The sequence below is a fragment of the Astyanax mexicanus genome, chromosome 23 (genome assembly GCF_023375975.1).
Source record: "Astyanax mexicanus isolate ESR-SI-001 chromosome 23, AstMex3_surface, whole genome shotgun sequence".
Taxonomy (NCBI): domain Eukaryota; kingdom Metazoa; phylum Chordata; class Actinopteri; order Characiformes; family Acestrorhamphidae; genus Astyanax; species Astyanax mexicanus.
This window is the reverse complement of record NC_064430.1, coordinates 12,081,238-12,093,785: the sequence shown is the minus strand read 5'-3', so window position 1 is coordinate 12,093,785 and position 12,548 is coordinate 12,081,238. Positions and strand designations below refer to the sequence as shown.

The 12,548-nt window shown below is 37.8% G+C and overlaps 1 protein-coding gene across 4 annotated transcripts in view; it reads left to right on the top strand.

The window, feature by feature from the left end:
* adcy7 (adenylate cyclase 7) overlaps positions 1 to 12,548 on the top strand; it is a 70,729-nt gene that overhangs the window by 43,797 nt on the left and 14,384 nt on the right. For 2 of the 4 annotated variants that reach the window (XM_022667120.2, XM_022667121.2), the window contains exons 6-13: positions 1,994 to 2,151; positions 7,220 to 7,331; positions 8,517 to 8,644; positions 8,733 to 8,891; positions 9,679 to 9,811; positions 10,922 to 11,110; positions 11,581 to 11,621; positions 12,248 to 12,307. In XM_022667120.2, the coding sequence (XP_022522841.2) occupies positions 1,994 to 2,151; positions 7,220 to 7,331; positions 8,517 to 8,644; positions 8,733 to 8,891; positions 9,679 to 9,811; positions 10,922 to 11,110; positions 11,581 to 11,621; positions 12,248 to 12,307 (980 nt within the window). The remainder of the gene's footprint in view (positions 1 to 1,993; positions 2,152 to 7,219; positions 7,332 to 8,516; positions 8,645 to 8,732; positions 8,892 to 9,678; positions 9,812 to 10,921; positions 11,111 to 11,580; positions 11,622 to 12,247; positions 12,308 to 12,548) is intronic. The other 2 variants (XM_022667122.2, XM_022667123.2) reach the window with 1 other exon arrangement.

The following is a 12,548-nucleotide window of genomic DNA, read 5'->3' as shown; positions in this document are numbered from 1 at the left end:
CACACTACTAATAAGTTAATAATAGTAGTTTTGGGTACATACAAGGCTATTTTTCATAGCCAACAGTATAGCCAAAACTCCTATATCTAGTCCTTATTAGCTGGACATTATACAGCCACACTTGATGTATGTTTATATATCTTTAGTCAATACTATAAAAAATGTAAATGCTGGTTTCCTTGCAGAATTATGGATAAATATATAAATATATATTTACACTGTAGCTGTAAGCTTTGTCCTGCTCGGAAAAGATTTTTGAACAAATTTAAGATAATTGAGTCATAAGACCAAATCAGTGAAGCCAGCTTCAGTCTCATCTCATTCCTTTCAGATTGTGTATTAAAGTCCATTATTAGATTTTGTCTGTTTTCTGTGCCAGCAAGGGCCATTCATGAGGATTAGTTGGTTATGTTGTGGTTTTTAATGATGTTCTAACTTTGACCCCGTAATAGGTTCAGCTCAAGTTCAGTACTTTCTATGTTTAAACAACATATAGACATTCAAATGTCTTTTAAGTCTCCTGTTCATATATTTCTATCATTTTTAGAGATGGAGGACATGGCAGAAATAATCGTTGATTAATTGATTAATCAAAAAAACTATCAGCAGATTAGTCGACTACCAAAATAATCATTAGTTGCAGCCCTATTGTGGAGCTGATAAAATGGACAGGGAGTGTACAAACAGTGATTTGGTGTTAATGTTGTGTATACATCTTTGTTTTGATTGGCTTTTCAGAACATTTTGCTTGTGATATGGGAGGGACTTTTTTATTTTATGTAATATGATTTTTAAATGTTTTTATTAAGTGAAACATTTTATACATTTTTAATTCAGTGGTCCCCCCTGAGCCGCATTAAGCTGGTAACAACATGCTGGTGTTCTGAACACAGTAACTAAGGACTCAAGAGAACAATATCCATAAACCACATGTCATATCAAAGCTAGAACACAACCTACCCAATCAAACCAGTACAGTGCCACCGATCTGTTATCGAAAACCAGCAATCAATACAGCTGTTGAGATGATACAACAGTGCCAGCAGCAATGAAGCTTCCTTCCAAGAAACCAATAAAAGCTGTCCATTATTGTCACTGTGTACAGTCAACATGTCTGAAAACATTTACTCTATGAATGGTGATGTTTTTTTGTCCACGGTAAGAGGATGTGAGCTGTTTGAAATAAATACAACCAAGCCAAATCTGTGTTGTCCATAAAGCTTGTGAATGCCGGTACTAGCCAATAGCCATAGAAGGCATTACCATCCAGAGTTGACAGCACAGTGGGTGGTAGTGATTGTGACCGGCTGCATCTGGCTATAATTGTCCATTCAAACAACAAGCAACTCTGGCCTTAAACAAATACCCTGCAGGTCAGTGCACCATTCTTAAGCTTCCTTAGAAAATGGCAAAAGTCATGGGACATAATATGATTTCCTGTCCCATGATCTTTGCCATGTCAGTGTTATAAGCCTAACTTGCCTTTTATAGGTTTTAAAATAATTTATAAAATTAAAGGTAATTTAATTGCCCCTTGTCATTTTAGACTCTGACTAATGAAAATGTTTAGACAGGGTAAACTGAAGCCCATTATGTTAAATTGCCTAAATGAGGCAATTGTTTTGGCTTCCTTATATATTGTATCTGTGCTGCTCTGTTAGTGACGTTGCTTTTGTCTCAGATTAGATCTACAGTACCTGTTAGGAGGTTGGGCACACCTCTTCTCACTCAATGTGTTTTCTTTCTCCTTTACATTGTATATTTAATACTGAAGACATTAAAGCAGAGTTTAGTCTTTAGAAAAGGTTATTTACACTCAAGCATCTCAAAAAGGGGCCTTTTATGGAAGCAAAATTGGTTATTTTTTGGCATCAGTCAAAGAAACTTTTGTAGCACACTGACTGCAGGTATACAGGTGACAATTTTTTTTTTTTATTTCAGTCTGTGCATCCCAGACCTTGCCTAACGTTGGTTCTGTTTGTGTGTTTATCAGGAAAATCTGCTGCAGTCAGTGCTGCCGGTGTATATCTCGATGGAGATGAAGTTGGCCATAATGGAGCGCTGTAAATGCAAAGATAAAGAGGCACACCAGCGGCTGGTCAAAGACAATAACTTCCACAGTCTGTACGTCAAGAGGCACGAGAACGTCAGGTAAACATGCACACATACAAAACACACACACAAACCCACGTACACCCTGTGCACCAGGAGATACGCAACTCATTATCTTGATGCATCTGTACACACAGGCTTCTCTTCTTGTTTATGACTTTGTCAGGCCCTGTGAGGGGAAACCAAGTAGGTTGTTTTGTTTAAGGAAATGAAAGCCCTGTGTGCATGTACTCGTGCATGTACTCGTGTGTGTGTGTGTGTGTGTGTGTGTGTGTGTGTGTGTGTGTGTGTGTGTGTGTGTGTGTGTGTGTGTGTGTGTGTGTGTGTGTGTGTGTGTGTGTGTGTGTGTGTGTGTGTGTGTGTGTGTGTGTGTGTGTGTGTGTGTGTGTGTGTGTGTGTGTGTGTGTGTGTGTGTGTGTGTGTGTGTGTGTGTGTGTGTGTGTGTGTGTGTGTGTGTGTGTGTGTGTGTGTGTGTGTGTGTGTGTGTATGTAAGAGCGTGTGTGTAAGCATGTAAGCTCTCACTGTTGAGCCCTTGTTCTGTAGGGCCGACTCTTTCTGATCACATCCTCAATTCTGTTTGACTGCTTCACTGTCTCTGTTAATAAAGTGATCTTCATGACCCTCATCAGTGGATAGTGATTTAATTAATTCCATTTCCAAACCACTGACCCAGGGGTTGTTTGATATCTATTTACTGCCCTCTGTCCCATGCTTATGATATCCGGTTCTTGAGCAAGTTTTTATATTTAGACACAGAGCTCACTTTCAGTAGTAAATCTCTGGTGGGCAGAGCATATGAACTTACACTGTCACACTTGTTCATTAGAAGTGGGTGAAATGCATGATTTTAAGTAAATTGAAATTGATTTAAGTGAATTTTATTAAAATGTCTTCCTGTGCTTTGCTATAGAATCACCAGGGTCACATTGAATATTTTTTATATTTTTTCATAATTTTATTTAGCAAGAAGTTTCCATGAAAAATACTTTCACATTTATTACACTTCGTACATAAAGGTTAAAGTCATGCCAAGACCTTTTTTGAGCTGTGGTCGGATCGGAAGTTTATGTGCACTCATGTTGTTGTGGCAATATTGTGCTCTACGTGATTTCTTAGAGAGGAATGTGTGTACAACATAAACTACGATGCCACTGGCGGCATTATTCAGCTTCCATGTGACATGGTAAAAGTAATAGTAATAGTAATAGTCCCAGGGAAGCTAAAGAATGCTGCACTGACCTGTGGGATATGGCACGCATTATCAGGCCTTGACTGAACTTGATTGAAGTCACATCACTTTGCCATGAGCAAACTGGTTAGTGTTCAACCTCACTCAAAAAAGAACACCTCTCAACCTCTTAAACTGTGTCCTGAGGTTGGATTTTTGGCCACTTTGCTTGGTATAGTTTAATGAAACGTGTTTTCTTACCAAGTCAACTTTTAAGCACAGTCCAACATTCTCACACAATCGTGTCCAGCATCTATGGGTCTTTCAATATTTCACCCACTTGTGCAGCAGTGAAACAAATCATTCCTGAGCCTGATGCTTCCACCCCCGTGCTTAACAGTGGGTCCAATGATCTTGAAGTCTCAACGTAAAAAGTTTTTTTTTTTTTTCTTTTATTATATATTTTTTCTCTCCATTGGTTCACTGCACACTTTAGTTAAGGTTAAAGGAGTCAATTTTGAAACACGGGCTAATTTCTTGAATGGCAGCCTCTCAGCCCATGGCAATGCAAGCTAACACTGGCTATAGACAGACAATAGCTGGTGTTCCAGCAGCTTTAAGCTTATATCATGCCTCGGTCTTGGTGGCTCTTAGGGTGGTTTAAATTTGCTACACGTCCCAGTAACTTGTATTTAAGTAGCTAAGATCTGATCTTAAAATCTGGATGTAAAAGTCATTCCTGTGATCTGTGATCATCTTTCTCTGTTCTGCACTGAGCTCTTTAGACTTTTCCACTGTAATGTATTTTGGTCAGTTTAACAGGGCCTGTCAAACAAACCCCTTTTTATGTGGCACAGAGATGCTACCAGCTGTTGTCAGTCCTGGTGCAATAGGCATGTCCTAAGTGATTTCTTTAGGGTCTATTTGTCAGTTTTACAAAAAACATGAACAGAATCCAGCGATTTCATATAAGAGGCAGACGATGGACACACAACACCACAGGTTTAAAAACAGCGAGAGGTGTAACTGTAGATTATTTTGCATTAAAAACATGGGCATGTAAATGTTGTTTCACAGCTTGTGACCAGATGGTTTAGCAAGTTTATTTCAGAGGTATTTTTGCGTGTGGGTGTGAACCTACCTCTCTGCACAAGCAGGAACTATCTTACGAGGTGAGAGGCTCCAAAACCCAGAGTGAGGATACGTCTGAAAGCTTTTTTACAAACATTGCCTTTACGAAGCTCATATTTCTGCCTCCTCTAAGTCAAACACTTCTTTCCATAAACCATGAAAGGAAACAAGTTATTTTACACTTTCTTACCTCTATCTCTTCTCTTCTCGTAAAATCGTATTTCCTCCATACTTGCGTGACCTGTCTGCAGACATTCTGAAAGGAAATGACCCTCTTAAGTATTAGTAATTTTTTCCTTTTTATATTGCTGTGCATATGTCTGCTGACAGTTAAAGAAATCATGGTTTGTCTGTACAGCATTACTGTGTAGCTTTTTTAATGCTTTTTTCCACTTCTGTTTCCTAAAGGTGCAAAAGTTTACCTTTTTAAAAAGTCACAGGATATTGATGATACAACACTTGCGATTGGACTAAGGGTTTTCATTACATTTACATTACATTACATTTGGCAGACGCTTTTGTTCAAAGCGACTTACAATAGTATAGTACAAAAGTAATAGAAGTTAAAGGTAAAAACATCCTTAGATAGGACCTAAAGGAGGTCAAAGGGAAATAATGGGATAGAGGAGTAGAGGAGGGGAAGAAGGAAATGAGGTTAGAAGTATTTTGTTTGTTAGAGGTGTTAGGAGAGTAAGTGCTCTTTGAAGAGCTCTGTCTTCAGGAGTTTCTTAAAGATAGCGAGAGATTCTCCTGATCTGGTAGTGGAAGAAAGTGTGTTCCACCATTGGGGAACTCTGTATGAGAACAGTCAGGCTTGCTTTGTGTGTGGCCACTATTTTTGCTTTGTTTCTTGGCCACTATACCCAAAGCGCCATGGTAAAATAAAAATACGTTGGGGTTTAAATAATCATTGTCAAAATTAAATAGTTCTTAATAGTTTATTGGTTATAAGTATGGAGCTGGATCGAGTATATTCTAGACCTGGACCCTGACTGTGGTCTGCCTATTTAGTGACTGACCTCTGGCGTGAAGTAGTTTAACTTGTGCCAGTATACATGTACATGTAGCTGGCTGAATATTGAGTCACCCGCTGAGTAGTGTAGTTAATTTGTTCCAGCAGTCTTTAACACAATGTCTTTCCTTGACAAAGTTTTATTAGAAAAAAATACAAAATCTAACCTGGCTACAGTCTTTTCAGCAACCCACTATTCAGTCAAAAATACAGTTTTCTTGTAAGTCTTTTAATAAACAAAGATATGCTATGCTATATTACATTGTTCCTGTGAGCTGTTACCGTGCCATAAATAGATTAATAAAAGCAGAGCTTATAAACTTTTTATTTTATTAAGCAAACAGATTTTTTATAAGGCTGGTAAAACCACATCTGTTTTCAAAAGTCTTAATAAGGTGAGGCAAAAGTTAAACAAGCTGTAATGATTTCTCCAGTAATAATTATAGAACTGTATTATACGTACAATGGCATTGTACTGTGGATGGCCTCGTCTGACTAGTTGTACAAGGTAAGTCATATAGAACAAAAAAAATCTGTTATGGCAGTTGGTTGGTTTTAAAGTTCATAATTGTGCATGAAGATGTTTGGGACCGTTTTTTTTTTCACCTTTCACCTAAACACACCTTATTTCCTGTTAAAGTACTTTTTTATTTAAAGACTTTATGTAGTTATTCTCCTAACAACACTTTTTTCATGTGACTCCTTTCCTTTGTCTTGTCAGTATTTATCTAATCACTTGTATTTTCATCACCTCATGTAAAGCCTTTTGCATTATTATCCTACAGGTTAGTCTTGTGCTTTTAATAATGCAGTCCTGCTTTCAAAAGATGTGCATTATTTAAAATAACCAGCTTTCATAAAACAGTCATTCCTGTTGTTTCCATTTGTTGTTTAAGTCGAATGACTTAAATGGCTTGAAGCAATATCTGATCCATTATTTTATAAAACACAATATTACACTTGAATTGCCAGCTTTTGTTTCATGCATGGGCTTGAATCTGTGTCAAGCCAGGAACTCATGGGCCAGTCTTTGACTGAAGCCAAGCAGATAAGCACAGCTCACCTAAGAATGCAGTTACAAACTGTTTTTAGATTTTAACGGTGTGTGTTTAGGGCTGGACAGTAATATATATTATATAATTGTATATCACTCAGAAACCACCCTGCATTAAACCAGCAAGTACATGCGGTTGTTCTGCCCTTCATTACTAAATATAAATGTAATACTTAATACAATACTTAATGCTGTTTTCAATTGTTTTGTATTATCAGATAGACTTTAGCATTGTGGCTTCTCTGCTTTTGTAGGCTTTGATAATAGGTCTTGAGTCCTCAGGCCTTTTTTAAAAATATATTGTGAAACCTGGAAATCTTCAGATTAGGCAAAAAATCTTTTCGGACTTTAAGGCTTTAAGCCAAAAGCTGTCACTAAAGCACAGGAATCACAGTGGTAGACCATGATTGCTTTTTACCGTCATTGTGAAGGATTGCATATATCAGAAGCTCTTTTCTGTTCTGTAAGTGTTTTTTTGGAGTGTCTCAGGCCTGGGTGGGCGAGTGGACGTTGACTCAAGTTTCTTTCTGCAGTAATCTGGGAACCTGTCATAGATAATAGTCCAAAGGCTTTGAGGTGTTTGTGCCTGGCAAGCCTTTTCCCTGTCAGGCTGAACTTCACAAATATATACTTTTGTAAATATATTATTTCACTTTACTACAGTTTAGTTAAAAAGAAGAGGCAGTTAACTTGTTAAGGTAATTGCTTAATGTTTATAATTCTTTCCTTTTTCTTTTTCAGTATCCTGTATGCAGACATTGTTGGTTTCACTCGTTTAGCCAGCGACTGTTCTCCTAAACAGTTGGTGAAAATGCTGAATGAGCTCTTTGGAAAGTTTGACCAGATTGCCAAAGTAAGTAGTTTTTGAGATTATAGTTGTATAACTTTTGTGTTCTTTAGATTATTACCATTTTGAGTGGTTATTAATTAGTAGGTGTGTACCACACAGTACATAGAAGTCATTGTTTGGTTTTCACTGTGGTTTGGATCGTATCTAGTGCCATATACTGCCCCCTTGAAAGAATTGAGCATTAATTTTCATTCTTCATTCTTTCATAACCCTGTTTAATGTGTTTGTACACACAAACCCAAAACTCAAGTCATCCTTATCCAATACATCATGATTTCATGTACTAAAACTGAAATGTGAAAAGAAGGGGTGTGCCAATCTAATACGATATATTGGTATAATGAAAAAGTGAAATACAAAAACACAAATATCACAGAATAAGAAACAGGAACATCTGTGAAATACAAGTTGTTAGAATTAAAAAATGAGAACAGTGAGAGATAAAGAATAAAGATAATATAATATAGGCAGCGCACAAAAGACTATTACTACGATAGTTCCCATTATTCTAGGCAAATACAATAGCTAACAGCTTAAGGCTTCTGTGTGGCTTATGTGCTTGTGAAATATTTGCCTTTGTTTACCCTAATAAATAGCATTTACAGCGTTTTTGCCATTTGGCTGTTCACTGAACAATGACCCTTGTACCATGATGGCTTGGTATGAATACATGTACTTTTACACTCCTTTTAATTACTGATTCAGTTTTGCAGCACTTCTACATCAGTCAACCCCTTAAAAGCTCATTTTACACTTACACCTGTGTGACTCGAGAAATGAGGTGATAAATTGTCAAATTATACACTTGAATTTGCATTATAAAAAGACTATAATTACCCATGTGATTGTTCTAATTTGTGATTGGGTAAACATCTCAATCCTGCAGATCTACAACTTAGTGTGTAGAACAACATGAGAATAACTATGCATAATTTGTAGGAATTGAATGTTTGTAATGGTTTTTTTTCTTTTACCCTAGTTTTAATTTTTATTTATTATTTACTGTTTTTACTAGTGTTTAACTTGTGCGGTCTGATGCCTGATATGAAAAACTGCTCATTTCACATTTCTTAATTTATGCAAAGACGTATGACAACATAAAACAGACCTAAGTTTTTGTTTAGGTCTTCTATAAGACAGCACTGTGATTTCTTATTTTGTTTGTCTTCTGTGTTTCTGTCCCTTTAGGAGAACGAGTGTATGAGGATAAAGATCCTGGGTGATTGTTATTACTGTGTGTCTGGCCTGCCCGTTTCCTTACCTAACCACGCCAAGAACTGCGTCAAAATGGGTTTAGACATGTGTGAAGCTATTAAGTACGTATATGTACATATTTTGTTATACACTGGAATTAACACGTTAATTCATGTAAAATATTAATACATTTCTCTTGACTCTTTTTAGGATTGTTCGCGATGCTACATCAGTGGACATTAATATGCGAGTCGGAGTGCACTCTGGAAATGTGCTCTGTGGTGTTATTGGCCTTCGCAAATGGCAGTTTGATGTGTGGTCACATGATGTCACCTTAGCCAATCACATGGAGTCCGGAGGACTGCCAGGGTACGTCAAAGATATATGTGCAGACATTTACATTGTCAGAATTGTACAACACTGGACTAAATATTGGAAGTTGAGCTTGTGTTTAAAGCAGTACAAGCATGTTTTTAAAGTGATGGAATTCAGGAAAACAAGTAGATTTCCCTTCTCTTTCTTTTCTTTAAAATGCATTTAGTAGTGGTATCATGTTTAAACATGAGCTCCTAAAAAGATGACTTAAATGATTTAATTTTCCATATTAATATTGGTGTTGTTCACTATTTGTCCAGCTGCTTAAGCAGGTCATGTGCAGGTCTTCTGCATCAGACCTATAACTGGATAAGGCCGAGCCACAGAAAACACACCTAAGATGCATTTAAAACAAAGTAAAAGCTGATCACTCAAACAAATCACTTTAGGAGGTTGTCTGAGATGCCTTTGAGCCACATGCTATAACAGTGTAAATGCATCTGTCACTTTAAGATGCATTCAACAACCAAACTCCTGCCAGTATATCTAAAACTCTAGTAATAATAGCCATGCAGCAAGCACATTTGTATGTTCTGTCCTTTACAGTAATCAGATTAGTGGTTAAAATCCTATGAGGATGCAATCCAGATACTAGTCACATTAAGTATCCAGGTGTAATTAGTGGCTTTAAGTGTCCTTGTTAAATGTTTTATTATTGTATTGCTCTGATTCAAATATTACTGTGCTGTGATAAAGTGATTTATTTATTTATTTGATTATTATTATTTTTTTTTTCACTCCCCCCTTTTGGTTTGGTCTGATCTGGGCTGGTCAAATACAGCCGGGTTCATATTACTGAAGCCACTTTGAAGCACCTGAATAAAGCCTATGAGGTGGAGGAAGGGAATGGCCATCTAAGAGACACCTACCTGAAAGAGCTCAACATCAAGACTTACCTGGTCATAGACCCGCGGGTCAGTATATGTGTGTGTGTGTGTGCGTGTGTGTATCAATGTTTGAGTTTCGTCTTTAAATATACCAATAAGCAAAAACATTATATTCGTAAAGCATTATATTATAGTTAAATTAAGTAATGCTGATTATTCCATAACATTTGTGCATGGTTTTAGCAGACCAGTGTTTTTTTTTTTTTTTTTTGTTTAACCTTTTTGTTTTTTAATGCTTCTAATATATATCAATATTTCAGTAAACATGATTTACAAAGTGAAGTGTATTTTTTGCAAAAAATGTAATGGGCTTGTTGATTGGTCAGTTCTACCCATCATGGATAAAAGGTAAAAAAATATGGTTTTCGTAGGCTCCGAGTGGTCCAGCGGGCCAAGTGCTGCCACTATGATCAGGAGATCCCCGTTTCGAATCCTGTTCATGTAGCTTGCCATCGGCTACTGGAGCCCTGAGAGAGCACAATTGGCCTTGCTCTCTCTGAGTGGGTAGATGGCGTGCTCTCTCCTCACATCACTCCAAAGGGTGATGTCGATCAGCACAATACGTCTGTGAGCTGATGTATCAAAGCCGAGTAGCTACGCTTTCCTCCGAGTGCGCTGTGATGCTACCTGGCAATGCTGCATCAGCAGCAGTTCAAAAAGAGGCAGTGTCCGACTTCACATGTATCGGAGGAGGCATGTGCTAGTTTTCACACTCCCGGCGTTGGGGCATCATTATTGATTGGGGGAGTCCTAATGAGTGGGTTGGGTAATCCTGAGGTTGTACAGTATTTTCAATAAAAATATAATTCTACATTGATTTTTTAATGCTGCGTTTGTTTAGAGCCATTTAACATTTTTGGATGTATAAGAAAGTGTAAAGACCTGAGCAACTTTAGCATCAGCCAGATTGTTACGGCAGGACAAATCTTCAGGTTTTAGACCCTTTTTCAGTTTAAATGTGAGCATCTGAACTGAAACTGAACTAGATATACCAGACTATCAGTATAGGCAGGTGGTCATATTATCATCTCATGTCTGTTTATGTTTGTATAGTTAAAGCTGGCTGCCTTTTAAAGTCCATGTCTCTGTGATTTGATCATTAGCCTAAAATGTGTGTTTGTGTTTGTCTGTGTGTAGTCTAAGGACCTGACTCTGAGCAGCCGCAGTGTTCCTAAGCAGCGTGTGAGTGACGGCCTGAAGATGAGGGCGTCTGTGAGAATGACCCGATATCTGGAGTCCTGGGGTGCAGTTAAACCGTTCTCCCACCTGCAGAACAGAGAGGCCTTCATCACCGACCCCATGGGCAATGGCAAGAACTGGGGCAAGGTGAACATAGCCTCTGATATATACACGTATACATCAAGCAATTAATTATTAAATCTAGAGATGGCATAAAAAGATGAATTACTGTTTGCTGCTGATACATATAGAAATTGAAAATGAGTCTAATTACGTAACAAATGCTGCACTGTAACACTCGCCTAAAATAACACACACTCTTTGTGTGTTTGATTTCATGCTGTAGACGTCTTCCTGTGGGGGGGTAGTGGAATGTTTGAATAGTTCACTTGTGATGCTCAGCTCATATCAAAGCGTATCAAAAAGTGTTTTTTAATTTAAAAGGATTATCTGATTGGTCTCTGCTGATAGTCATGCCATCAGTACTGGAGAATAAATATGATTCTAAGTAAAGTATGAATAAGCATGAACATATTTTCAGATATTAGAGTAAGATTTTTGTTGCAATACAGTAATATGGTCAATTATTTTTATTTCCTTTTTCAATTGCTCAATAGGAAATAGCCCTCAGAACAGCACCCTTACACATTACCGAAAGGTGAGTAATACGTTTTGTTTGTGTTTGTGTTTGTGTTTGAGAAAGAGACTGAAAGAGTGGGGAAAAGACAAAAAGAACACCCAGATTTTTTAAAATTGTATATCTATCTCTCTATTTCTTTCTATCGCTCCTGCTTGCTTTGTCACGCTAATGCTAATTCTCTAATTCATGTGCTCTCTCTCTCTCTCTCTCTCTGTTTGTTGCCCGCTCTCTCAAACTGTCTTTCAGACTGCTATCTCTTCTCAATGTATTGCTATCTCTTGTTCTTTCTCACTCTCTAGAACTAGCTATTTTCTGCTACGTCACTTTTTTTGCAATCTCTTATTTTATTTCTTACTATCCCTCTTTCTCTCATTCTCCTTCTCATGGTTCACCCTAGCTATTACTGACTATTGCTATCTCTTACTCTCATGCTTTAGCTATCATTTTTCTTATTTCTTACTCTTGCTCTTTCCCACTACCTCTTACTCCCGCAGAATGTTGGACATTTTCTTTTTTTTGCAATCTCTCATTTTTTTCCTCTCACTATCTGTGTGTCTCTTTGTCTCCTTCTCTCCTTTTCTCACTCTCCCCTTAATTTGAAGTTAAACATTAAAGGTCTGTCTCTAACTTTTGGTTCCTGGCAGTTTTGATGAATCTCTTGAGGAGGCCTTCTCTTTGCCCGCTCCCCCATTCAGCACCAATAAGTGAGTGTGGAGCCACATTGGCTTGGCCGGCTCTCCTGAGCCACAGTTTCACCACTAACAGTCCAATCTCTCACCGAACCTCTGCTGCCAGGCCCTAACAGCCACTCCTGCACTGGAGAGTGAGCCCTAACAAACCCCCACCCCTCCCCAGCACCCACAGGGTACTGCACATCTAGTTAAAGGCTTTAAGACTGGATAAAGTGTGTGTCAGTGTGTGTCAAAGTTTGTGTGTGAGTGAGAA